Source organism: Mesoplodon densirostris, chromosome 3, assembly GCF_025265405.1.
Source record: "Mesoplodon densirostris isolate mMesDen1 chromosome 3, mMesDen1 primary haplotype, whole genome shotgun sequence".
In the NCBI taxonomy this organism is placed as follows: Eukaryota; Metazoa; Chordata; class Mammalia; order Artiodactyla; family Ziphiidae; genus Mesoplodon; species Mesoplodon densirostris.
Window position 1 is genome coordinate 153,179,970 of NC_082663.1, and position 26,894 is coordinate 153,206,863.

Here is a 26,894-nt window from a genome sequence, read left to right on the forward strand (position 1 = left end):
CTAGTGGCCGATGATCTTCTTGATCCAGGACGTATAGGGGGCCACGGCTGTGGCCACGGGGGGTTTGAAGATGTCGGTACAGACCTTAGAGCTGAAGGACAGGATTCCAGCCACTTGGCCTCTGCTGCACATCACGGGTCCTCCCGAGTCCCCCTGCCAAGGCAACAGAGCACCAGTCACCTTGCTGCCCGCCGCGGGAGGTCGGGGGCGGGAGGCTGATTCCAGGGTAGAGAACCCTGCCCCCCTCTCCCTGCACCCTCCCTCCCCCCACCTCCTTCATTCCCTCCTCCCTTCCTTTCCTTTCAACTCTCTTTGCTCCTTCTTCCCACCGCAGGGCCTTTGCACATGCTCTATCTATGCCCTGATCTTCCTGGGTGCTGGAGTTCAAACCCCAGCTCTGCCGCTGGCTATGTGACCATGGGCAACCTCTCTGTGCCTCAGTTTCTGCACTTGAGAAATGGGTTCACGCTCGTGCCAACCTTCAGGACCCCCAGGGAATGGAGGGAGCAGGGCCCGGGGAGAGTTGGGGCTTGCCTGGGTGCTCAGCTGCTGGCCGATGAGGTGCCCCCCCCCCCAGCGCCCTCACCTTGCAGGGGGCCTGGTTCTTGGAGTGGGCTGCCAGGCAGATCATGCGGGGGCTGATGCCACCGTGCCAAAACCGACTGTTGTTGCACATCCTGGCGTCCAGCACATACATATCCAGCTCCTGCAGCGCCCTGGTCAGCTGCCCACCTTGGTGGGTCACACCCCAGCCGGCCACGCTGCACCGCGCTCCTGCAGCCACTGCCTGGCGTCCTCGGGGCAAGGCCAGGGGCCGGATGGTCTTGCTGGGCTTCACCTTCCCATCCAGCTACAGGGACAGAAAGGGGCAGGTAAGTGCAGGAGGGGACCCTGGGAGGGGGGGGACCTTGGGGGAGGGGAACATGGGGGATGGGCAATGAGGGAGGGGACCCTGGGGGAGGAGAACACCACACCGAGGGAGGGGACCTGGAACTACCATTTCTCCCACGGGCAGCACCTTAAGCAGCGCGAGGTCATTTTTCAGGTCGGGGGCTGGCTTGTATTCGGGGTGCAGGACCACCTTCCTGATGCGGCAGGTAAGGCCAGGGTCTCCGAGCATGTGGAGCCCCAGCACCAGCCTCAGCAGCTGTGTCCTGGGGGCACAGGATTAGGGTGTGGGTGGCAGCCCTGCAGCCTCAGGGGCACTTGGTGTCCCGCACCCCCTCACCCAGCCTCTCTCTGCGGTCCTTCCCCTGCTACTGCTCAGTCCGTTCTTCTCCCCACCTCCTCCAGTAAGCCTTCCCTGCTCCCACCCCTCCCCAGGCTCGGCCCAGCCAGGGGCTTGTGCTGCGTGTGTCTTAAAAATGCTGACCCTCCCTGCCCCCACCACCAGCCTGGGGGTCCAGACAGCGCTTATGTTATGCCTCAAGATCAGTGATTTGTTCAGAGGCTGGCAGTGACCTAGCTGGGCCCATAGGTACCTATCCTCATAAACTTGCCCAAACTAGAGAGGAAGAAGCTCTTTTTACAGGACTTAAGGGGGGCCATCCTTGCCACCATGGGAGAGAGCCTGCCTGATAATGTGGCCAGGGGGCAAGACAGCAGAGTTGAGAGACAGGCAAGCTTTTGAGCGCCTCATGGGAGCACCTGGATCAAGCCATGCCTGAAGGCTGCCTCCTCTTAGCGTTTTCAGTTACATGAACCAACAGATCCCTTTTGGGTATTTCACCCAGTTTGATCTGTGGTCTTTGTTACTGGCCAGACCAGAGGTAGGGCAGCTCTGGGATGGGCTTATTTGGTGGCTTCACAATGGCATCAGGGACCCAGGTTCCTCTCCATGTTGGCCCTGCCACCCTCATAGACCAGCTCTGTCCACATGGCCACAGGTGGGAGATACACTCCTGGGTGTCACAAGGGGCCTGACTCTGTCCACTTGGAAGATGCTTTGTTGTAGCAGATAAACCATCCCCAGGAATCCTCACAGCCTAATGTCACATACACACGCCTAAGGTCAATGTCACATACGCATGCCTCAGCAATCACTGCAGAGGGCAAGGGGAACCCCCTACAATGCTACAGTTGGCTTAAATCTCTCAGGTGAGAGTGGAGACGACAGGATAGATTTGGGGACACCTGGGGGGGTGGGGGTGGGGCAGGGCAGGGTCACTCACGGATGGGTCAGGCAGTGGGCAGCTGTCAACACCCACTGCTGGTGCACGAGGACCCCCCCACACAGGTGCGAGCCGGATTTCTGCAGCGAGACCATGTATGGGTGTGAGTTGGGGGCAGCCTCTCGACCCCCAATGATGTGGGTCTCAAACGTGTTGCCTCCTGGGGATGGGGAGAGAAAAAGCCAGGTTAGGGCTAGGTGCCCCACCCCTGCCATGACCCTGCAACTCCAGCTCTGCAGCCCTGGATGGAATGTTCTGGAATTAGACTATGGGGTTGGTTGCACAACTCTGAATGCACTGAAATTCTCTGAATTGTATCGTCTAAATGGGCAAATTGTACAGTATGTGAATGACATCTCAATAAAGCTGCTATAAAAATTGTTCTAAAACCAATCATGAATTAAAAGGATAAAAAGTGCTCTAATGTGAATCAGCTCAAAATCTTCCTGGGATTCCCCATCATGCTTTAAACATCTAAACTCCTCATGACCCACGAGACACACATCAGCTGACCCTGCTTCCTTCACACTCGCCCTCACCCACTCCAGCACTTGGGGTCTCCCTGCTGTTCTTCCAGGGCACTGCCCTCGTTCCCACCTCAGGGCCTTTGCATGTACTGTTCTGGAAGCCTGGAGTGCATTTCCCCCAGACATTCCCAAATCTGGCTGTCTCACTGGTATTGGCTCAAAAGTCTTCTCCTCAGAGACCTCCTCCCCTTACTCAGCTCTGTTCTCTTCCAAGCACTCACCCCACCCTGGTGTCGTATCCCACACACTTGCTCGTTGCCTGTCTATTCCCACTAGCCTATGAGTGATGCAGGGACAGGCCTTGTGCCAGTCTTGTTCACAACAGGTCTAATACAATATATGCTCAGCAAATGGATAGATGGATGATGGATGGATGATGGGTGATGGGTGATGGATGGATAGAACGAAGGAAGGAAAGAAGGGAGGGAGAAAGGATAGGGGTGGATGGTTGGGTTCCTATCCTGCTGGGTTACCAACTGATCACGGAACTATTGTCATCCAGCCAGGCCAGAAGAGTGGGATGCCCACCACCGCCGACCTTCCATCTCACGCCGCCAGGTGCCGGTTCTGGCTGAGCATTCATGATTTGGGAAGGCAGGCAGCTGGGGCTCAAATTCCAGCTCCGTCACTCCCCGCTGGGCAACCCTGGCTAGGCTGCCTCACTCTCTGGGCTGTGGTCTCCTGCCCCCGCAAGCTGGAGTTGTGTATAAACATACGTAGCACGCCCTGCCTCCTGCGTGCTGCTGGGGGGCAAACAGCCTGCATCTGCCCCACATCCTGTGAATCCAGCTCGAGGGTGAGGTGTGAGGAGCACGCTCTACCCTCAGAGTCCCAAAGTCTCCCTTCAAGACAACTACAAGGAGAAACGCTGGGTTTCACTTTGGAGAAGCCCAGAGAACCTCAGCTTCTCCAAGCAGCCGAGGGGATCCACCAGGACAGGGCGAACACAGCCCCCTCTGTGGTTCCTGTGGAAACTGCACCACGAGAGCCCAGTCTGGGGACGCAGCTGACAGGCCCGCAGTGGCCAGAGGACCTGGGGGACATGGAGACGCTTCCAGAGCGCAGGGACCGAGGACAGCAGGACGACGCAGTGACCCGCAGAGGACCCCGTGGCGACAGTTGGAATAAGGTCTGTAGGTGAGCGGATAGGAAGGATGCTGAGAATCTACCAGTCACATAAGGGGATGTCTTTGTTCTCGGAACACTCGCTGGAGCACTTAGGGGTGAGGGGCAGCACGTCTGCAGCCCACTCTCAAAGGGCTTAGAAAAAGAATGATAAACATACCTATTTATATTTTACACACACACCCAGGGGCGGGATGTGAGCGGAGGAGATGATAAAGCAACTGAAGCCAAATGTTTATGACTGAGGAATTTAGGGAAGAGAAGATGGAAGTTATCTGCATGATTCCCTTGACTTCTCTGTAAGAGCAGAATTAAGTCAAAAGGAAAAGAATGGAAAATATCTGTCCTGATGGGGCCTCTCCTCTGCCCCAAGGGCTTGCCTCGCCCTCAGGCTTCACTTAGAAGTCCTAACAGCTACTGGAGATAAAACTCACAGACCCTCAATCCACCTGCTAAACTTTCAGAGCCTCCACTGCACTGAGCTGTGAGATGATCACCTCAGGAAGGGACCCCGTGCCATTAGCAGCCCTCTTCACACTTTTTTTTTTTTTTTTTTTTTGCGGTAAGAGGGCCTCTCACTGTTGTGGCCTCTCCCATTGCAGAGCACAGGCTCCAGATGCGACACGCAGGCTCAGCAGCCATGGCTCACAGGCCTAGCCGCTCCGCGGCATGTGGGATCTTCCCGGACCGGGGCACGAACCCACGTCCCCTGCATCGGCAGGTGGACTCTCAACCACTGCGCCACCAGGGAAGCCCCACACTTTTTTTTTTAAATGCTTTTTCTTGTCTCACTTTAAAAAAAATTGAAGTATAGTTGATTTACAATGTTGTGTTAGTTTCAAGTGTACAGCAAAGTCATTCAGTTATAGATATATATTCTTTTTCAGTTTCTTTTCCGATTTTAGGTTATTATAAGATATTGGATACAGTTCCCTGTGCTAAACAGTGGGACCTTGTTGTTCATCTCTTTTATATATAGTACTGTCTATCTGTTAATCCCAAACGCCTAATTTATGCCCCCCCCATTTTTTTTTCCCCACACCTTCAGGCTTGTGGGATCTTAGTTCCCCCACCAGGCATTGAACCCAGGCCCTGGCAGTGACAGGGCCAAGTCCGAACCAGTGGACCGCCAGGGAAGTCCCACATCCCTCCCATTTAAAAAAATTTTTATCATCTTCTCACTAGGTCATCCACGTGCCCCGCACAAAACTGTTGCGGGAAAGTAAAACTCCTTCCCTCCCTCCATGCCTCCCAGCTCTGGAGGCTCCTTCCAGAAATATTCCAGCAAAAGGGAATGGATTCTCACATACTGTCAGAAAAGAAGCCCCCAGGACGGCGGGCATCCTCGGCCTTTTGCTCTTTCCTTACCCCACAATCTCTTTTCAAGGCTGTTTCAAGGAAAGCCGCCTTGTGCTTTTGGGGCAGCCAACATGTCTTCAGTGAGGTCCCTTCTAAGGACAGGGGAGTTGTTTCTAGTCTCTGTTCTGATGCCCCATGCCCTCTCTCCCACCCCCAGACCCCAGGTGCCACAGCTCTGGGCCTCAGTTTCCCCACCACACTCACCTGCCCACAGGGCTCCCAGGACTGCCAGCAGCAGCAGCATCGGGGATCGCGGGGCCTCCATGATGCTGGCCCCAGGCCCCCAGCGCCGCCCACACCCACCCTTCCTGTTGGGGAGGTGACATTCACAGCTCTGGCTGGTTCCACCTCACCCAAAGTGCTTCTAAAAGATACAGATTCTCTGAAGACAAAACTCCGTCACCACGATCACACTTGAAAAACTGATGAGAAACCCTCATTAGCATCTACTGTCCCATCATGTTCCAGCTCCCATCTCACACATGGTGTTTTGTGGTTTCAGTGGGATTATCTCCCTGCCCTGTTGTCTTATTGTGGCAAAATACACACACATAATTCACCATTTTAACCATTTTTAAGTGCACAGCTTGCTGGCATTGAGCACATTCCACTGTCGTGCAGCCAGCCCATCATCATCTCTAGAACTTTCTCAATTTCCCAAACTGAAGCTCTGTCCCCATGAAATGCTGACTCCCCGCACTGTCCCCCAGCCCCTGGCCCCCACCATCTACTTCCTGTCTCTGTGGCTCTGACTCCCCCAGGGACCCTCCGTGAGTGGAATCAGACAGCATTTGCCCTTCTGTGTCTGGCTTCTCTCACTGAGCATCATGTCCTCAAGGTGTATCCCTGTGGTAGCAGGTGTCAGAATCTCCTTCCTTTTTAAGGCTCAATAATATTCCACTGTCTGGCTGGACCACACTGTTTAGTGTTTTTGTTTTTTGTTTTTCTTTTGGCCATGCCACGGGGCTTGCGGGACCTTAGTTCCCCGACCAGGGGTTGAACCCAGGCCCTCAGCAGTAAAAGCTCAGAGTCCTAACCACTGGACCGCCAGGGAATTCCCTGGACCACATTGTGTTTATCCATCATCTGTCCATGGACATCTGGGGTCTTCTAGATTTTGGCAATTTTTAAGAAAGATGGTATGAACACTTGTGTGTTATGAGTACCTGGGGGGCTCCTGCAAATCCGAGGGTCCTAGCCAGGCTCAGCTAGGTCCTCCCTCCTTCAGTCCACCCCTCTCCTTGCTGCTCCCCGACACCACGTGACCCCGACCAGCCAATCAGAGTACACCCTGTACCCCCTAGCCACAGGGTTTGGTTCAGGGCAGAGGGCCACCCTAAGCCCTAAACCAGCTCAGTGAAGACTGTGGCCCGCATTTCTTCTGGAACTTTTCAGACAGCCCTCACTCTCTGCTCGACTTGGAGAGATGTCACCCTGGGTGTGGGTGGGCCCAAGGCGAGAGGCATCCACCTGAGAATGAGGCCCACACAGAGGAAGCTGACCACACGCTCAGTGCCTGAAACCACACAAACTTACTCTCTCACAGTTCTGGAGGCTGCAAGCAGGAAATGGGCTTCATGGGATGAAAATCCAGGTGTGGGCCGGACTGGTTCCTCTGGGGCTCCAGGGGAGAATTATTTCCTGCCTTTTCTAGCATCTAGAGACAGAGATGCTGGGATTAGGGCATGGACGTTTTCAGAGCTGTTATTCTGCTGACCACAGGTAGGGGGAGACAAGAGTCAGGGCACAGCCAGCACCTGGCTCCAGCTGTGCCTGAAACCCCCGCCCTGTCAGTCAAGGAAGCCAGTGAAATTCTCCTGCACTTGAGTCAGTGTGATGAGTCAAGCGTTTTTCCCTCTGATACTGAAAGAGTTGTGATAAATAAAGAAGACTTGGCTGAAAAATGGGTCACAGAGGCAGATGAGATCACCCCGATGCTGGGGCTCTGAGGCCAGATGCAAACTGTCCACCTCTCTTCTGACTGCGTCTGGCACACGAAGCTAGAGCTGTCTTCACCCAGGAGGGCTTGTGAGGCCAAGGTTCAGTTTAAGAAAAATGAGTATTTATAGGGTGTTCACGAGTCCTACCTTGTTTAATCTTTCTAATAACCCCAGGAAGTAGGTTTCATTGGTATTGGGGGGCAGGGGAGGGTGTCATATTTTGGCAACTAAGAGATGAATTTCAGATACACAACAAGTAACTTTTTGGTATGATTACGTCCCGAACATTACATGGGATGATCTTAGAGTAAAGTTTGTTTACCTGAAATCCACGTTGAACCAGACAAACGCAACGCTGAGGCCCCCGGATGGGAGTACAGGATCCCGAGGCCCCGGTGCAAGGCAACTGTGTGCGCAAGCTCCTTTGGATCTGGGGACAAGAGCTGGGCGTTTACACCCCAGCTTCCATCCTCAGACGCTCCCTAGAGGGTGGGTCCTCGACCCCTCCCCTTGGGTCTGGGGGCTCACGCCTATTCCCATCTGTCCTGTGCAGGGCAAGTGGCACCATGTGACCCTGAGGCTGGTGGGCACTGGCCTGGCTCCTGGGCCCTCATCCTCCCGGCCCTGAGGCTCCAGTCATCTAGGCGGTGGGGCAGGGACATGCACCCCCTCCCTCCCCACACCCATGTGACCCCGACCCACACAAGCCGAGTGTGATGAAGGGTGAACACCGAGTCTGGATCTGTTTGTTACAGAAGCCTGGGGACGGGGAGAAGGGGTCCCAGGGGAGCAGAGGGGCTGGACCAACAGGCCCAAGGGTGGTGGCAGGCGGGGCAAACTTTTCCATAAACGCCCAGACGGTATTTCTGGCTTTTGGCCCAGATGCTAGGTTGCAATCACTCAGTTCTAAAGCTGCCACTCAGAAGCAGCCAAACGTAGGGGAAGAAATGGGTGTGGCTTTATTCCAATAAAACTTTATTTTTGCCCAGGAGCTGGGGCTTTGGACCCCCGGGGCCACCCCTCAGCCCCAAGAACACACCCCAGGCCCCCGCCTGGCCAGACCCCAGTCTCTGCGGCCCCTCCCCCCAAATCAGCAAACCTGACAGGAGACCCCTGGGGAGCTTCCAGGCTCGGAGGGGCGGCTGCCGCCTGCCTGTCTCGGGTCACATGCATGGCACCAGGGCCTGCGTCCCCGCCTGGGCCCCACTGGCCTCATGGCCAAGGAGAGGTTGGTCCTCGGACTTCTCATAAAGTCGCTTTATTTAGATTCCAAACAACCGCAAGCAGAGAGAAGAGGTGACCCCGAGTCAATCTGTCCGCTCTCAAGCCGGGACCCCGAGTCTCTGGCTCCAGCTGGTGGGTGGGGCGGGCGGGCCAGGGTCCCCGAGCTGCGTCCGCGGCGTCCGGCCCACGCGGGGCCGCGAGCGCAGCGGCCTCCCCGGAGGCGGAGGGAACAGGGCGGACGCAGTGTCCGGAGGTAGTGGCGGCGGCAGAGAGTGGGCGGCTGAGGTAAAATCTGTAAGTTTATTTGTGGAGACATGGTGTCAGGACTCCTCGGTGCCCGAGTCGTCCTCGTCGTCCCCGAAGCAGCTGTCGGCCTCAGCCTCGACCTCGGCGTCCTCGTAGTAGTCGTCGTAGAAGAGGTCCGAGCCCTCGTCGGGCGCTGGGGCCTTGGTCTTCACACAGTACTCGGCCAGCGTGGTGGGCACCTTCACGCCGTCCCGCTCCGCGTCCACCTTGGTCCCCAGGACCTGCTTCCTGCAGGGAGAAGCGGGGTCTGCCTCATTGCAGCCAGCAGCCCCGGGGCCCCCGCGCTCGCTCCCGTGAAACAGCGTAGGACAACCGGGGTGATGGCCGGGCCACGGGGGCCAGCGACAGGATGGCCGGGGCAGGGGGCGGAGCAGAGCAGAGGGGCCCAACCGCTCACGGCCCCCATGTGTGCACGGGCCTCTGCTCACACACGCACACACAGACACGAGCACACGCACGCGGGAGGGGGTGGAACGCGGGCTCTGAACCAGGATAAGGGCTGTGCAGACACAGGGAGGGTGTGGGCTCATCAGGAGGAGAAGCGCAGGTCGGCCCTGGCCACCGAGGTCAGGTGAAGTGGGAGCAGCCATGGTGCTGGGCTGGGTCAGTGGGCGAGGGGCAGGGTGGAGGGTGGCGGGTGGGGTGGGCGGGGTCGCTCAGCAGCCCCAGGGGACGCTCGCACATCCACACCGGGGCGGGGTCCCGGGTCCTCTCTTCTCTGTACTTGAGCGTCTTCCTATCACCAGCACCGGTGTCCCCTGCACGCGCTTTCCTGTCCGGAGCTTTATCCAACTGACAGTAGCCGGCGGGAGCTCTGACCACGCCTGCTGCGCCTGGGGTCCCACCACCCGACGGTGTCGGTGGGCTTTCTGGAGCTCCCGCCGTGGGGTCGCGCAGCCGGCCCACGGGCACAGGTCCCCACAGCTGCGCGGACACGGTGGGTGAGCATGCGCCTGGATGCAGGTGAGGACGAGAACTGTTTCCCCGGGTGAATACTGGGCCTGGGGGGGGCCTGGGTCATCATGGAGACACGTGTCTGACCTACTCTCTTTTCCAAGAGGCAAATGACAGACTAAAAACCGCTTGGGAGGAGACTTAGTGAAGCGTTTAGTTTGTCATGAAACAAGTCACAAACCCCAGGGTTCCCAGAGCAGCTCATGGGACACAACAAACACAACAGGGCAGAGAGCGCAGGCCCTTGGGGAATGTTTCGCACAGACTCCCCTGCAAGGCCGGGCACCTGCCTGTTCACGGGGGAAAACAGAAAACAACAGAAATGAGAGAAGTTCACCCTGGCAAACTCCTAAGTGATGCGCCGCTTTTATAACCAGGAGAAACTGACTTTTCGTAAAAGAAGTTATTTCCTAAACATACTCATACCACACGGCTTTGCTGCCTTTAGAGAATAACTCCAAGTTCGAAGTTTCAAAATTGTGACATTCACTCCCGTTAGGTGAAATGATGGAGCACCCCGCACAGCACAGTCCCGGAGGAGACCGCGTGGGGCAAAGCACGGGGCCACGCACATGCGTGCACGCCCCAGCAAGCAGGGTCCACATACACGGGGGATGGGGGGTACCGGTGGGATCTCTGCCCTTTCAGTGTCAAAGCAGAAGGATGTGGCAAGACCCTGCTAGATCCTGGCGGACACCAGGGTGTTTATCTCTGTGTGAGGTGCACGCACCCACACGCCACGCATGTGAGACACGCACACACACATGGCACGTTCACACACGACAGTACACATGTGGACCACACGCTTCACGAGAGAAAGACCCCAGCTTTTCCGGCAAGAGAAGGAGGGCTCAAGAGGGGCCGCCCTGCCTCCCCAGGCCCCAGGCCCACTCACCGGATGATGTCCGTGTACTCGCGGTCCTTGCCTTTGCTTTCTTTCCACTTCCTGTACATCACGGAAGCGTCCACGTTGGCCGGTGAGAAGGTGTTGGGTTCATTGAGGAGGGAGATGACGCTCAGGAGGATGGTCCTAGGGGAGGCAGCAGGAGTTGGTGTGGGGGGGTCCACGGCCCAGGGGCTGCCTGCCCGGGAGCCTCATGCCCCGAGCCGGTCCGCCACCCTCCACCTGCCCTCTGCTGCGTGCCGGGCTCCTGGGACGGGACGTGGGTGGACAGCCAAGGCCTGGAGAGTGGGTCCCGTATGCCACTCATTCCCGCTCCAGCCTGGGGAGGAGGAGAGTGCCCGGGCCGCTCAGGGTGAGCACAGCACCAGGGGATGGAAGGGCTGTGCTCCCTGGGGCTCGAGGAAGGAGGGGGGACCCCAGGGGCACGCAGACACGGCCACAGGAGTCCCAGAGACCGTTCCTGAAGGTGGGTGGGCAGGGATGGTAGGAAATGGGGGAGAGGCCGGCAGGGATGGGGGCTCCCACAGACGCTGCCACCCCACAGGGAGCTGCGTCCTCCCGCGCCCACGTCCCCAGGGCTGGCCTGCCCGACGCCGACCGCCTCACCTGACGTTCTGCGTGGGGTTCCACCGCTCCGAGGGCAGCTCCCCACTCTGGGGGTCATCGACGGGGGGGTGGAGGATGGAGATGCACACGTCCCCAGTCTGTGTGGCACGGGGGGCGGTTAGCACCCATGAGGCTCCCGTCCACACGCCCCCCCCCCCCCGCCCCCTGAAGGAGCAGGCTCACCTCGTAGATGTTGGGGTGCCACATCTTGGTCAGGAAGCGAAAGGCCGGCGGAGAGTAGGGGTAGTCAATGGGGAACTTGAGGCGCGCCTGGTGGGGGAGAGCAGAGGTTCAGCCAGGGCCGGGTCAGGCCGCCCAAGACCACACACAGCGGTCAGCCTGGGACTCGCCTGCCTCCGGCGCCCCTCACGGGCCGGGGGCTTCTCGGGGGCACCGAGCTGAGCTGACAACCCCGGTCCCTGCCCTGCTGTTGGTGGCCGGGGAGGGGGGGAGTGTGTGGTCACTCGCCGGGGTGCAGCTCCAGGCCCGTCCCAGCCCAGGCCTCTGGGGGGTCCAGAGCCCTGGCCCCAGGAAGCATGGTGGGCCCAGCCCCAGGAGCCGCGTGCCCAAGCACCGCGCTGGGCTCCCAGCCTCAGTCTCCAGCCTGTGGGGAGGATTAAAATAGACGGGTGTTCACTGGGCAGGCGCCGGGGGCGGAGATGAGTCAGCACCAGGCGGACAGGCTCTTTGCCCGCAGGTGTCAGTCCTGGGGGGTCAGGAAGGCACATGGGAAGGTCACGGGCAGATGGGGGAGGGCCGCGAGGGAGAGCTATGCCCCGGCCTCGCCTGGTTAAGCCCCAGCCCTGGGGTCCTGGTGGCGCTTCAGGCTCTCGGGGCCAACGTGGGACATCTCTGCTGCAGGCACCCCCATCTTTAGAGAGTCGTCCTCCTGGGCAGGGGGCGCTGGGGGCACTCGGGGGAGGGCCCTCTGTTCTGGAGTGAACGTGCTGAGGCCTGAAGTCAGTCTGGAACTTGGGCCTCAGACCCTGCCCCTTGGTCCCGCCAAGCCCAGGGCTGCGTTTCTAAGTGAAGACAGAGACCAGCTGAGGCCTCCTTAGCCGAGTAGGGAGACAGGCCTCCCCTCACCAAACACCCAGCAAGTCCCAGAGATGCCTTTACCGCTGTGCCAACTGAGGCTCAGAGAAGGAGAGTACCTTGCCTGAGGGCACACAGAATGCAGCTGTGGAGGGGTTCCCCAACCCAGGTCTCTGGGGCACCCCTCAGCACACGTTGCCCGGAGCCCCTCTGGCTTGTAAGGAGGAGTGGGTGAGGCTGGGCGGGCTGAGAGGAAGGTGCTGGAAAGCGATGGTGCTCCCCGGGCACTTCCGGCCCCTGTATTTCCACATCGTTCCCCCACTCCCCAGCCAACCACATCAGAACAGGAGGATGTGAGGGTGGCAGAACCACTGTGGGTCCCACACTGCCTTCCTCGAGAATAGAACCTCGCGGCAAATGCGATCAGATTTGCGGCGCCCCTCCCTAGCCCAGGTTTCTAGAATAACAGGATCATCCCCCCAAAGCCAGCCTGGAAGGTCCTACCCACAATCCCTTGCAAACAGTGGGCAATAGCCAGAAACCCACGTCCTTTCCTTTCCTTCCAGTCCAGCACCCTTGCTCAGAGTCCTGGCCTGGCCTCAGGGTGGGACTCATGCTATTCCAGCTCTGAGTGGGGCCCTCATCCTCACAGCCAGCTGCTCCCAGATGCAGACAAAAGAGGCTGGGGAGGAGGGCTGGTTAAACCATTTGGGGACCAGCCCCCAATCCGTGTCCTGCACGGGGAAGACGGATTCCACATCAGAACTCAGCCCAGGGCTGTCCATGCTCATGCCCCCATCCCACCCCAGCAACGAGGGAATCTCAACTCAAGAATCACCCCAGCAGGCCAGCCTGCCCCCTCCAGGCCCCTGAGCAGGCGTGGCTAAAATGTTAGCCAAAAGTGCAAACACAGACATCTGTCCGGGCAGTGCCAGCCCCGCCCCGCCCCGCCACAGCAGGGGCCTCCCAGCCTGGCCACTGGGCTCTTGGCAGGCGGCAATGGGGGTGTTCCAGCTGAGGACCCAGGCTCCGCTTCTCTTACAAGTAGACCCCCTGTCTTGTCCGTCTGGCTCAAGGAGCAAAGTCCTTTGATCTGGGAGGGGTCCTTCCAAGACCACATCTGGACTCATATCCTGTCCAGGTTCTGGCCTGAGTCCTCATCACACTTGTCAGAAACACAGCCGGTCCCCGGGACAGCCCTGGCCTCCCCGCTCACAGAGCGCCCAGAAGCGACCCAGGGCAGGCGACGTGGGGCCCAAGAAGCCGCCTGCTCAGAGGAACCTGAGAAAGGCCAGTCGGGGCGCAGAAGAGCCTAAGCTTCTGAGGCCGGACCTGGGTGGGCTCTGTGGTGTGGCTCCCGGGGACAGGGCTGAGGGTGGGAGCGACGGCCGGAGAGAACAGGTTACGTAAGGCTCAGGATGAAGCCCAGAGGGCTTGGCCCACTGCTATCGGCCAGGGTGGCCGCTTTCCAAGCAGGTCCCTGCTGCCAACCCCATCCGGGCCTTTGTTGGAACCCGAGCCAGTGGCCGAGTCAGCCCCCAGGCGGCAGGCCTCCCTCCCTCCCAACAGTGCTGGCTGGTTCTGGGGAGGCCTCTTTGTCCGCTCCGGGTAGCAGGCAGGGCCAGGAGGAGGGGGACGGGCACCAAAGGCTGGGAGAAGCAAGGGCGTCGCGCCCAGAGAAACAGGGAGGGTCCCGAGCCTCCCCTCTGGGGACATGAAGCGGCCTTAGAGGGAACAGGCGCTTCTCGGGGACTCCTAGGGCCAGAGGGGTTGACCGAGGGCCCCTAGCTCGCCAGAGGCGGTCAGGCAGCAGGGCAGAAGGAGGGAGCCCCGGGAGGAGGAGGGACAGAGGATGGGGGCCCCGCGAGGAGGAGAGGGAGAGGGAAGGAACCCCGTGAGGAGGAGAGACAGTGAGAACGGGTCCCGCCAGGGGAGCGGACAGGGGCAGGAGGCAGAGGTGGGGGAGGGGCCCCGAGGAGCCGGAGGAGGGGGTCGCCGCCCCCTGACCCCGCCGCTCACCTTGAAGTAGCCGCCCTCGTAGTAGGTGTTGGGGGGCCCGAAGATGGCCACCTCCCAGTTGTACAGGTCGCCCTCGTCCACCAGGGTCACCCGGAAGCCCTCCACCGGCTCCTCCTGCAGCCCCTTGAGCTCCAGAAGCAGGGCCTTCTGCGAGCTAGGCACCAGCGGCCGGGCCATGGCGGCGGCGGACGGGCCCGGGGCCAGGGGCGCTTGGGGCCGCGGGGCCGTGGGGGCGCGGGCCGGGCCGGGGTCGGGGCCGCCTTCTTCGTCTGCACCGCCTCCCGGAGCCGCCGGGCGCTCCAGTAGCTCTGCACCGCCGCCCGGCGCTCACCCCAGCCTCCGCGCCCCGCCCCCGCCGCCCGCCGCCCGCGCCTGCGCCTGCGCCTGCGCTCCGCCCCGCCCTGACCGCGCCTGCGCGCCCGTCCGCGGGGGAAGCCGGGAAGCAATATCTACCACTGCCGCCGAGCGCGCCACCGGGAGTCGGGGGCTGCGCGCGCAGGCGTTTTGCCGCTTCCGACACCCCGGGAGGCCGCTGCTACCGCCCCAGCTCAGACGAGCGCCCGGGACCCCTGTACGCGGGGCCGCGGGCAGGGCTGCGCCGCGCCGCCAGGCTCAGCCCACTGCGCTTTTGGGGCCTTTTTGTGACGTCCCGTCGTGGGGCGGGGCCGGGGCGGAGCTGTCCCGAGCCTCAGTTTCTCCGGGGACGCTGGAGCCAGGAGGGTCCCGCCGCTCGCAGCCCCTCCCCACTTGGCACGCCTCTGCAGCGTGGACTCGGCACCCGTCCTGGCCGAACCCCAGACCAGAGACCTGACCTTCCTTGGCTGTGCCCGCGTCTCAGGCCGAACTTTGACCCCACCCTGGGGCTTCACCCCGACCCTACCAGAGCGCTGACCTGGCTGCGCCCCGGCCCGGACACCCACCCAGCTCTGGGTCGGAGAGTTGGGATGGGGCCTGGCCTCCATCCCTGCACGCCCGCAGGTGACAGCTCCCCACGAGGGTGGGCGTGGCACTCGAGGCCTGTGGTGGCCTTGCTGGCAGGTGACCCGGGCAGTCAACAGTTGCACCAACACCTTGGGCTGAGCTGAGCTGATTTCCTCCCTCGGCTGCCCCGACACCTGGCCCTGGGCTGGTCCCCGCTGAGGACAGGCAGGTAAACCTGTCTGGGGAAGGAAAACAAGATATCATCTGTGGGGATGGAAGAGGGAATCTGAGAAAGCCTCGGGCAGAGCAGCAGCTTCATCAGTAAGGGGGCTCTGCCCTGCACCCCGAGGGACCTGGAGAGGCCTGTCATCAATAAAGTGGATTGCACACCCCTGTTTGTGCACGGTTCCAAGCGTTCTCTGTCCTTCATTCTCTGCCCCTCATTCTCTGCCCATAGCACCAGTGTCAGCCTCGGCATGCGGCAGCTTGTTGATGAATAATAATTAGAATTAATTATGATTCTTCCAGAGAAGTTTCCCAAGATGTCATGCGGCAGCTTGTTGATGAATAAGAATTAATTATGGTTCTTCCAGAGAAATTTCCCAAGATGTCTCCCTGCGTACACCCCACAGGAGTTATTGGGTGAGTGGGGGCAGCCCTGGAAATGTAAAGAGAGGTACCAGGTTTATGGCCCCTCCAGCTGGTCCCACATAAGGCCTTGTCCCCCAGGAAAGCCCGCACCTCAGGCTCTGAAACATCCTGAGGTGGTGGACATCTGGGGTTTCTACCTGCCCATTTTCTGGCAAAAGCACCTCCATTTTCCCGTGGGGTCTACCACTCTTAGTCTGCAAGGTTCCAGTTGGACTGATCCTCAAGCCCTGGCTGCAGGGATGTGTCCTCCAATCAGAGTATCCTAGGCCCCCTGGCTGCAGTGGTTGGTTCAGGAACAGCATGTGACTTGGCCTTTTTCTGGGGACACGATGCTGCTGAGATGTCTGAGCTGGGAGAACCTGGACCTGGAGCTATAGGACCGTCTCGTCACCACGAGGCCTGTGAACAAAGCTGGTGCTCAGGAAAGCTGAGCCAACTGATGAGGAAGTGCTGAAGACCCTGTTTGTGCTCCTGGATCCAGCCATGCCTGGCCTCCCCTTGCAATGGTGCAAGTCAATAGATTACTTCTTTTCTTATTAAGCCAGTTTGAGTTGAGCCTTCCATCACATGCAACAGAAGAGCCCTCAATTCAAATCTAGGTCTGCCATGAACTTGGAAATGGTCCTCAAATATAGAATTGTAAGATAATGAACTTGTGTTGTCGTGGGGTTTTCTGAGGTTTTTTGTTGTTGTTTTGTTTTTGCAGTGGTTTGTTATGTCAGCCACAGGAACTGAATACCCTCACTTCTATGAGCATCAGAGTCTTCCTCTGGAAAATTGATTAATTAATTCATGGCCTTCCACAGACAAATCTAGGTGCCGGGGGTACAGCAGTGAATAAAATATGTAAAAATCCCTCTCCTTGGGGAGACAGGGAGAAAGGACATAAGCAAGCTGTTAAATAAGTAAGCAACTTCTGATAGCAATAATTGCTATGAAGAAAAGTAAAGGATAGTGAGGCATTAGCAACGGGAGTGGAGCAGGAGAGTTATCTTGGATAGGGGCTCAGGGGAGGCACCTCTCAGGAGGTGGCATTTGAGTGGGGACCAGAATGGGGTGAGCCCCTTGGGTCTGGAGGAACAGTGTTACAGGGAAAGGGAACAGCGCGTGCAAAGGCCTGAGGTAGGGACAAGCCGAACCAGCTAGAGACCAGTGTGCCTGGGGCAGAGTGAGGGGACAGTCAAGGAAAGAAGCTGGGGAGTCTCTCTGCTCAGCTTTCCTGAGTGCTCACTTTGTTCAAAAGTCTTGTGGTGACCAGATGGCTCCAGGATCCAGGCCCAGGTTCTCCCAGCTCAGCCACCCCAGAAAAAGTCCCAGGGCTGCATCTCATTGGCCAGCTGGGAGTCACATGCTGTTCCTGAACCAAGCACTGAGGCCAGGGTGCCTGGAGCACTCCTACTGGCTGGTGGGGTTGCCCAGGGCAGTGAGGGTGAGGGCTGGACCAGTGTGGGGAGGTGCAGGCAGGATGAAGCTATGATGTGCAACCTACAGGATGCAGAGAAGGGCCAGCTGAGGGGACAGGGGAGGCATCCAGGCTGAGCCCTGGTCCTGGGTGGACTGGGGGCTTCCTCGGAGATCACAGACTCCAGAGGAGCCCCAGGGTCAGGGGGGCTGACCGGAGGCTCCGTCCTGGATGTGGCAGGCCTGGGATGTCCTTGGGGGTGTCCCTGAGGAGACGCCCAACAAGTGGTTGGCTCTCCAGGGCTGAAGCAGAGCAGGGCTGGGCCTGAGATGTGAATCTGAGACTCCTTGGTGACCCGGCAGTAATGGAAGCCATGGCCTGGATGAGATGCCAAGTGAGGAGGAAGCATGAGGCAAGGAGAGAGGTCCCTGACACAGAAGGAGGACGCCTTCCCCCAGGGAAGCTGGGGAAGGGGAGCCTTTGGGGTGTTGTGGAGTGAACACTATGGGGGCAGGGGATTTGGGAAGCAGGGAGGCCGAGCTCTGTGAGGTGACCTCACACTGTGACCTCACACTGCTGTGAGGTCAGATAAGCAGAACAGCTCAGCTTCCCCAGGCTGTGCCTGTAAAGGTCAAACCAGGACTTCAGGATCCAAGACCAGGCGTGATGGTGACTCAGGGGTGGCAGTGAGGGAAGGTGGCGGGGCAGGGAAGGTGACCCCAGATGGAGTTGGCCTCAGCTTGATCCGGGGGGGACCCTGGAATGTGAGTTAGCATCCCCTGAGGCAAGCGGGCCAGCTCTTGGATCCCCCGGTGGTCACTCAGTGGCCACGACCCCAGTGACCACTGGCCACTCCTGCCCCAGATGGGGGGATGAGGCCTCCTGGGCCACATGGCTTGGTCTCTGGTGGGGCAGCTGTGAGCCTCGGCAGATGGGAAGGGGATCTGGTGGCATCAGTGACACCTGCTACACACTGTCTAGCCCAGGGGACCACAGAGCTGACCGGAGGCTGCTGGGGCCCATGAGGCCACCTGCACTGCGCAGTTCATGCGGATGCCCTGCCCGGCTGTGAGCTCCATGCCGCAGGGGCCTCAACACAGCTTGCTCCCCGAGGCCGTCCAGCCCCCTAAGGGCCTCAGCCTGCTGACACACCGGCCCATTTCCTGTGTGCAGTGTCAGTAACAGCTAATGCTGATGGAGGGGCCCACCTTTGTGAAGTTTCTGCTTATGTAACAAATGACCCACAAAGTTCGTGGCTTGAAATAGTAACATTCATTCATTTACCTGCAAAGCAGGAGTCTCCAGTCAGGAACCTCTGTGTGGCCTGTGCTTCCTCAGGCTACCGCGTGGCCACCGCGTCCCCTGGAAGCCAAGTACTGTCACAAAAGCCACCAAGTGCAAGGAGAGGGGATGCAGATTCCATCTTTTACCTGCCCCTGTAGGGGGGGTGGGAGATTCAGGAAGAGCAAATGGGAACAGAAAGGAAGCCCTGGCTGCTTTTGGAAAACACAGCGCAACTCACTGGTTTATCGATTACCAGCCAAGGGCAGGTGCTGGGAAATGGGAGGTAAGGTGGTCCCTGCCATTGGTAGCTCGAAAAAGGCTTTAGATTCTGTCCCCGTGTGATCTCCCTCAATCAAAATATGGGTGCCCTGGGTCCTATTTAACAGAGGAGGAAACTGAAGCCAAGAGAGTGAAGTCACCCGCCTGCAACTGTCCTGGGCTGGGAATCTGCTCCTTGTGGAATCCGCCGTCCAGGATGTGCTCCTGCTGGCGGAAAGGGGGACACCCAGGGTGCTTGTTGACTCTCACGGTTGTGCCTGGATCCCGGACGGGCCCCGTGGCTGTGGTGAAGGCGCTGTGGCTCTGGGTTACAGAGCGCGGGCCCAGGTTCGGATCCCTGCTGGCCCTTTGCTGGTGCTGCGACCTTCACTCCTCCGGGCTTGGTTTCCCCATCTGCCAAATGCGGGCAGTGGATTCCCTTCCATATGGGGCGGCGGTGAGTCAAGACATTGTCAGGTCTCAGACGTGTTAGCTGTTTCTATCGTCGCCATCATGACTACCTGCCCAGCTGACCTCTCCCTTTGGCGGTTGGGGAAGCCGAGGTCCAGGGAGGAACTGCTGGGGCAGGGCACTCGTGGAGGGCAGGCTGGGGGCCAGACATGCCTCCCAGGTCTCGGGGCTGTGAGTCCAGGGCACCTCGCTGGGTGCCCCAATGCCCTCTGCTCTCATAAAGCTGAGTCCAGGGGCTCCCTGGGTTTCTGGGCAGTGGTGGGACCCGCTGGGGCTGGCCGGGGTGCGCCGGAGTGGAGAGCGTTTCCAGGGAAGCGTGCTGGGGGCTGGACACGGGCGCGCGCGCGCACACACACACACACACACACACACACACACACCAGGTCAGCCTGGGGAACAAATTTTATTTCTGCTGAGGAGAGGGGCCTTGGCAGGCGGGCGGGAAGGGATCCTTGGCCTCCCCCCGAAGGGGGCTCGGGCATCATTCCAGGCGGGAAGCTGGGTGAGGGGGCTCCCTGCACCCCTGGCATGCAGGGACACCCCAGTCCTGGCCCCGGTGAGCCGGACCCCGAGGGCCCCAGGTATCCGGGTGGAGGAAGCGGCGGCCAAGGGAGGGGCTCAGCCCACGGGCTTGACCTTGGCGATGAAGAGGGCGGCCGCCTTCTCCAGGAACTCTTCGCGGGTCATGGGGGTGCTGGGCCCCCGGGCCACCAGCGCGCGGTCCATGGCCAGCGCCAGGCTGTCGGGCCCCAGACGCGAGCCGGCCTCCAGGTAGCGCGCGGGCGTGGTGTCGTCGCTGGCCTGCAGGGCCCCCTCCAGCGTGTCCAGCACGGCCTGGCCCACGTGGCGGTCAGCCACGGCCAGGCCCGGATCCTCCAACAGCCCGTAGAGGGCGCCAGCGCGCGCCACGAACTCCAACAGCACGAAGCAGGTGAGCATCCCCGCGCGGAACACGGCCAGCGGCACGGCCTCGTGGTCCCGGCACTGGATCTTGCGCAACAGCGGCGCCACCACCTCCTCGGGGGCCTCCCCATCCTGGCAGATGCGCTTCAGCAGCTCGCTGTACGTGCGCCCGTCCAGCCCCGGCTTCTTCTTGCGCCCGCTGGCGCTCAGGCACTCGTAGGCCACGCCGACGTTGTTGTTGAAGGCGGTCCTGCGGGCGGAGGGGCCGTCGGGCCGCGCCAGAGCCCCGCCCCTGCCCCCCGGCCCCTCCTCCAACGCGCCGGCCCGTCCAACCTCAGGGCCTTTGCGCCAGCTGCACCCTGGCCTGGAGCGCCCTCCCCCAGATCTCCCCAGGCTTTGAGCCTTTGCTCAATGTTACCTTATGGGGGGGACCCTCCCTGGCCCCCTAACCCCTTCCTGTACTTCTCTTTGTGGGGTCCTCACGAGTTCCCTCCCTCCCACCAGCTCAGCCCAGGGGCCTATGTCAGGGAGTTTATCTGTTGGTCATTGTTACAGCCCCAGCGCCCAGAACACTGCCCAGGAGCCCCAGAAACATCTGCTGACTCCGACGATGGGCATCTGCCCATGGACTCTCCATTCCATCTATGATGTGTGTGCCCACGGGGTATCACTGTGGCAGGACACATCCCTACCTTTTAACCTGGGTTGCCTCTTTTCACCCGTGCAGGCCCAGAGGCAGTAACCCACACTGTGGCTCAAAGCCGCTGCCGCCTGTCTTCGTGGGTAAAGATTTATCCGCAGGCGGCCACGTCAACCCACACATGCTGCCCTTCTGCTGCAACAGCAGACCCGACAGTCACGTCAGGGACCAGCCACAGCGCTGACACTATTTACCGCCTGCCCCATGAGGACCCTGATGTCCCGCCATGAGCCCTGGCCACGCTGGAGCCTCACAAGTGGTTAAGTGAGTGGGCTGGGGTGAGCCTGGGCATCTAGATAACCCGGGTCTCATTCCCATCCTCCTCTCAACAGCCGGCGGCTGGCCAAGGCCCAGTTCCATCTCCACTAAAGCAAAGGGGAAGTGAGGCTCAGGGCAGCGACCAGGCCAAGGGTCCCACAGAGGCAGGGGCAACCCCAGGGCTCACATTCGCCTTTTCTGGGAGCCCAGTTCCACTCTTATCTGTGGGACCTGTACGGGTCAGCGTGGGTGCAAGCCCGGTCCACGCTGGGCCGCAGCACGGCAGGTGCCCAGGGCAGGACATGCTCACCCAGTGAGCTCCGTGGGTCAAGGCCCTTTACAGAGGAGGAACTGAGGCCCAGAGAGGAGGGGGTTGGACCTGGGGTCTCGCCCATCTGGGATTCACTTCTCACTTCTTGGGTCCTTAGGATGTGCCGGCGCTTTAGGGTCAGTGAGATCACTCCGTGAAGCGCTGGGGGCGCCAGACGCAGCGTCACGCTCCCGTTCCCAGGACTGGCACCGTGTTAGCTGCTGCCGCCTCACCCCTTGCAGGAGCTTTTGTTATCAACTCCTTTCACCAGGACGAGGGGGTCCGGGGGACCTGGCAGTGATGATGCCCGTGTCAATTCTGTGGCCGCATGGCTGTTACCCCCACACCTAGGTCACGTCGCAGCCTGAGTCAGGAACTGGGAATAGCTTGGCTGGGTGGTCCCGGCTCAGTCTGCAACCAGGACCCTGGCAGGGCTGCTGTCCCCTGAAGGCTCCCTGCGGAGGCCTCTCCCCACGGGGCAGTGTGAGTGTGCTAAGGTCACGGCGCTGGCCCCCGGAGCGGGTGACCGGCAGGGTGGCAACGCAGGCAGCTGCCCGAGGGTGTGAATACGGGGGGGTGGCGTGTGGATCTCGGGGGCGTCTTGAAGGCAGGCCGTCCCACCCACACGAGAGCATGGCCCACTTCCCGTGGAGGGTCCACTCCCCGCAAGCCTGAGTGAGCAGAGCCCCTGCCAACCCAACAGCAGCCGTGAGAGGCCACTGAGGCTTCGGGTGTGTCCCTGTGGCCTGATGGCTCATCCTGATGGGGCCTGAGCGTCCATCATCCACCCAGCTCTGCCTGATGCCTCCCCAAGGAACCTGATCAACCCATTAGTTGTCTTGAGCTGAAGCAATCCCCCTGGAGGCAGCGGCGTGTGGGGACCCCTGAGCACCCTGTGTGCTCAGCGCTGTTCCTGGCTGGCCTGGACCTGCACCGGTTCTAGCCACTGCGCCCTGCTTCCCTTCTCTGGAGAATAAGGGTTCTAGTCCTTGCGTCTCAGGATTCTTGGAAGGACAGAGGGTAGATTTTGTGCCCAGCGTGTGGCAGGGGACCACGTGCGCCTGTCATTAGCTGTCACCAGCTGCCACTCAGCACTGTCCAGGTTCTGTTTACCATGGGCCTCGCGGGCAGGAAGATGCACAGGGGGGCAGTTATGGTCCAGTGAGATGAGAGCATCAGGCAAGAAGCCAGAGGAGGGCCACACCCCATCTCGAGGTGGCCCCCCCGGGGGCTCCCAGCCGTGAGGGAGCACCCACACCGTCTGCCGTCCTGGGCTCTGGTCCTCAGGCTCTGCCTGTGTCAGCTCCCACATGGAGCACTTTGCAAAGCACGTGGGCATTTGTTAAAAAAGAACCTATTTATGGGTCTTGTCACAGAGACATGGAGACTTTCCAAGGCAGACTGGGGGCTCTCAACGGGGTGACTCTGCCCCCAGGGGACACTGGTGACTCTGGGGACAGTTATGGTTGCCACCACTGGGTGGGTGGAGACCCAGGAGGCTGCCCAACACTTGCAGGGCCCAGGATGGCCCCGCACAGAGTGACCGCGCTCCCCCTGTGTTAGCAGTGCTGAGGAGTGACTCTGGTTAATTGTTTGGAAAGAAATTGGGTCCTCTCCCTGCTCACACCAGAAGTCTGCATACATTCCCATTGAGTCAGGCGGTGTGAACCAGGGTGGCCCCCAGTGTCTGTGGGTCACCTCCCCTCCCTCCCACTCAGGTGTGTATTTAAATGTGTGCAGCATACCAGGACCTCAGAGGTCAGACGGTCATGGGGCGTAGTCTCCTGGGGGGTCCGTGGAATCCCATAATCTGGGGGGTCTTGTCTGGGGAGATTCTGCCCCCAGGGGACACTGGGTGAGGTCTGAGGACGTCTGTGCTTGTCACAATGGGGAGGGCTCCCGGTATCGAGTAGTGGGGGGGCAGGGAGGCTGCTCCACACCCCACAGAGCCCGGGACACCCCACAGAGGATGCTCGGAGCCGAGAAGACTGGCTCAGACCCTTTGGTGCTTTTGCATGTTTTCTGGGGCCACGGGGACCTGCAGCGGTTGGCACTCTTGCTGTTCCTATTAGCACGTGGCGGCTTAGAAGGCGGCCCTGGGCCACCATGCCGGGTCTGCTGTGTTTGTGCTCTGAGGGCTGTCATCAGTCCTAGCAGCCAGCACGTGTGATTTTGAGATGACAGCAGAGGGGATTTTGGTTGAGTTCTCCCCAGATCTTTCGTGCTGAGGTCGCTCTCAAGAGCAGCCCCGGAATTCCCCAGCCCACCCCTCAGCACAGGGACGAAGCTGCCCAGCCTCGGGGGGACCCGCCTGGCCTGGCTTCTGCTTCTGACCCGGCAGCCGGGGTTATGAGGCTTGTGACTGGGAACGTATCTCTGAGTTCAGCACCAGCCCCGCCTCGGGGAGACCAGGTGAACCACCAGCACCGGCCACTCACGCTATTCACTCTGCTCCTCCTGAGAACCGCTCCAACACCCCTTCAGTATGGTGACAAGTGTCCCCCCAGGTGCACGTCCACCCAGAACCTGTGAGTGTGACCTTATTTGGAAATGGGGTCTTTGAAAGATGTAATTAGTTCAGGATCTGGAGATGGGGTGAGGTAGCCTTAAAACCAATGCCAAGTGTCCTTCTGAGAGAGTGACACAGAAGAGAAGCCATGGGAAGACAAGGCAGAGGCTGCAAGGATGCGGCCACAAGCCAAGGATGCTTGGAGCTTCCAGAAGCTGGAAAAGGCAGGAAGGACCTTCCCCTATAGCCTCCAGAGACAGCACAGCCCTGCTGCCCCCGGACTTCGGACTTTGGCCTCCAGAACTGTGGGAGAATAAATTTCTGTGGTTTTAAGTCACCAAGTTTGTGGTAATTGGTTACAGCAGCCCCAGGACACTCAAATGGCCCCCTTGGCTCTAAACCCAACAGACACTTCTCAGCCCTCTACTCTAGGGCCATTGGACGCAGGGCCGCTGCCAGCCCACAAGGTGCCTTTGCATAAACTAGGCAAAGCTCTGCAAAAAGCCTTCACATAAAGGTCCTCGTCTATGACGTCTATGGAGTGAACAGCTTGTGGTGACCCTGCCGCTGACTCTTCTCCTCCTTGGAAGATGTCCTGGTTCCCTGTCTTCTGGTTCCCTCCTTTATGTCTGTTCTGCCTTCTCACACTTTCCTGTGGGTTCGCTGAGGCTGTGGCTCCTCAGAATCGGGTCCTGGGCTCTCCTCAGCTCCCCTGAGGCCTTCACAACCACCCCCCCGCCACCAGGTGACAACCACCCGGCTCCGTCACACGTCTCAGCTGCCAACCCAACTGTCCACCTTCCTGCTTCGAGGTTTTCCCAGCTCCCAACTTAACGGTCCCCAAGCCACTCTGGAAACTTCCCCCAAACCAGTGACCTCCCATCTCATGGACCACCTGGGGCTGTTCCTGCACAACCCCCTGCAGACCCAGCAGAACCCATGGATGCCCACCAGCCCGCTCCCTGCCAGGTCCCCATCTCAGGGGTGGCCCCAGCCGTTCCCTTTTCTGGCTGTCACTTTGGACAACCCGCTTGCCCTTCCCCTGCGGTGGAAACCGGGTGCTCCGAATGGGATGCCCGTTCTCCACACCCCTTCCCACACCCGGCTCCCTCCCAGCCTCTCTGTGCTCCCCTGCTTGGGGTCCGCACCTTGACTCTCTCGGGAGGGCTGCCCCCAGGCAGGAGGGTGCTGGGGTCAGGCTGAAACGCTCCCTTCCTCCCCCTTCCTGGGCTCTCTGGGGACCACCCCCATCCAAGACCCAGCCCACCCACATCCAGCGCCCACCCTGTCTGGTTGATGCTGCGCGTCAAACAGCTTCTCCCCAGCCACCTGACACGGACCATTTCCTCACCCGCTTCTAAGGGGGTGGGGGGGCAGGCGCCATCCCCTCCACCCCTCCATGCCTCAGCCCTGCGAAGGCTCCCGGCCTCCCCCTCCCCCGTGGGTCGCACACTGCAGCCCCACAGCCTCCAGGCCAGTGCAGCCGGTGGGCTCGTGCCTGCAACACCTTTCCCTGTGTGTCATGCAGGCCCCTTCCTGGACGTCTCTCCTGCCCGCGGGGGACCTGGATTGCTCTCTATCTCCACGGTCCAGCCCTGTAAATATTCATTTTCTGGCTGAATGGACGGGGATGCTACCACGCTGGGAGCGAGGCAGCTAGGAGGAACCTGGGTCGGAGGACTTGCTCTGCGACCTTGGCCAAGTCCTGTCTGGGCTCCATGATTTTCAAAAGTGAGGTAGCTGCAAGGGGGATCTCAGCACCTGCAAAAAGGCATCACCAAAGCCCAAGTCGGCCAGAGCTACCGGTGCCAGCACTCGGGTGGCCCCGCCAGGGCTCTGCAGCCCTGCGCCATCCGCGCCTCTCCCGCGCCAGGCAGAGCGGACTACAGTTCCGACCACGCCCCGCGCTCGAGAGCCGCGCCGTGGGGAGGGGGGGGAGCCGCGCGGAACCCCCTGGGAGTTGAAGTCCGGCCGCGGCCCCTACCCACCCAGGCCCGGCCCAGCCCCGCACCTCTGGGAGTGGTGAGCCAGGCGAAGGTGCCACAGCGCGCGGCCCAGGCGCTGCTGCTGCAGCAGGAGCTGGCCCGGGGTCTCCCCGGCGCCGCCGTTTGCAGGAGACCGTAGGTCCATGTTCTCGAAGTAGTGCGCCAAGAAGGCGATGGGCTCCTCGGGTCGTGCCTCCAGCACCTTCAGCAGGGCCGCGCGCAGCATCTCCGTCACTCCGACCTGCCGCAGGAAGTCTTCCTCACTCTCGGCCGTCGCCGCTGCTCGGGACACCCCCGGCCGGCCGGTGCCTGTGAAATTGGCCGCCTGGGCCACAGCCAGCCGCCGCTTCTCCACTGCCGCCATCTTCGCTGAGGGCAGCGGGACCGGAAGGGCGTCCATATTTCACAGTGCGCTGGCACCTCGGGGCGGCCATTTTGGTTGAGGGCAGAGGGCGCCCGGATCCCGCGGGGAGACTCTGGGAAATAACCAGCGCAGGCCACCCTTTTCCCTAGGTTCTCATTGGCACTTACTCTCTCTCTGTTTTCCTCTTTAGGTGTGCTGGGTTGGCTTTCCTGGCTTAGGCCCAGAACTTAAATTTTGCCAGACTCCAAAATGGATCCCTAGGAAGGGCTTGGTTTCTGGTATGAAGCCGGATTGCTGGCCATCTTGGTAGTGGGCGAGTCCTTCATTAGCATGGTCCCCTAGCAACCGGTCTCATTGGTTACCAGGGAAGCCCTGCTGAGAGTGGGCGGGATGGTTCCACCCCAACTCCGGAGTAAGCGCCGCTCCCGCCCCCTTTTCTGATTTTCAACTCGGAGCCTTTGTGCTCTGCCTGGCCTTCAGCCTAACCCAATCTCCGTGCGAGTTTGAGGCCCACCTCGTGGGGAAAGGCCCCCTCTCCCCACCAGGCTGGGTTAGGGGTCTGGTCTGCGCTTCCGCGGCCCCTAGTCCGCTGTACGTGTTCACAGAGCGAGTGGACCACCCACGGTCCCCAGTTCCCCGTCCCAGGCTGTTACCTTTCCTTACCACTAGAGGGAACTTTCTCACACCGCATCCCCTATAGCTCTAAAC

The 26,894-nt window shown here is 60.3% G+C and overlaps 3 protein-coding genes across 3 annotated transcripts; all 3 read right to left on the reverse strand.

The window, feature by feature from the left end:
* On the reverse strand, positions 1 to 5,447 carry GZMM (granzyme M). Its single transcript, XM_060092438.1, has 5 exons — positions 5,387 to 5,447; positions 2,172 to 2,331; positions 1,019 to 1,154; positions 587 to 850; positions 1 to 153 (listed from the first exon to the last, which is right to left on the reverse strand). Exons 1-5 carry the CDS (start codon positions 5,445 to 5,447, stop codon positions 1 to 3), a joined length of 774 nt encoding a protein of 257 aa, XP_059948421.1.
* Positions 5,448 to 8,632: 3,185 nt separating this feature from the next.
* Positions 8,633 to 14,527, reverse strand: CDC34 (cell division cycle 34, ubiqiutin conjugating enzyme). Its single transcript, XM_060094815.1, has 5 exons — positions 14,171 to 14,527; positions 11,300 to 11,386; positions 11,117 to 11,214; positions 10,502 to 10,636; positions 8,633 to 8,880 (listed from the first exon to the last, which is right to left on the reverse strand). The coding sequence occupies exons 1-5, from the start codon at positions 14,345 to 14,347 to the stop codon at positions 8,667 to 8,669; spliced, it is 711 nt and encodes a 236-aa protein (XP_059950798.1). The 5' UTR covers positions 14,348 to 14,527; the 3' UTR covers positions 8,633 to 8,666.
* A 5,014-nt stretch (positions 14,528 to 19,541) lies between these two features.
* Positions 19,542 to 26,303, reverse strand: TPGS1 (tubulin polyglutamylase complex subunit 1). Its single transcript, XM_060094816.1, has 2 exons — positions 25,849 to 26,303; positions 19,542 to 20,310 (listed from the first exon to the last, which is right to left on the reverse strand). Exons 1-2 carry the CDS (start codon positions 26,220 to 26,222, stop codon positions 19,776 to 19,778), a joined length of 909 nt encoding a protein of 302 aa, XP_059950799.1. The 5' UTR covers positions 26,223 to 26,303; the 3' UTR covers positions 19,542 to 19,775.
* Positions 26,304 to 26,894: the final 591 nt, after the last annotated feature.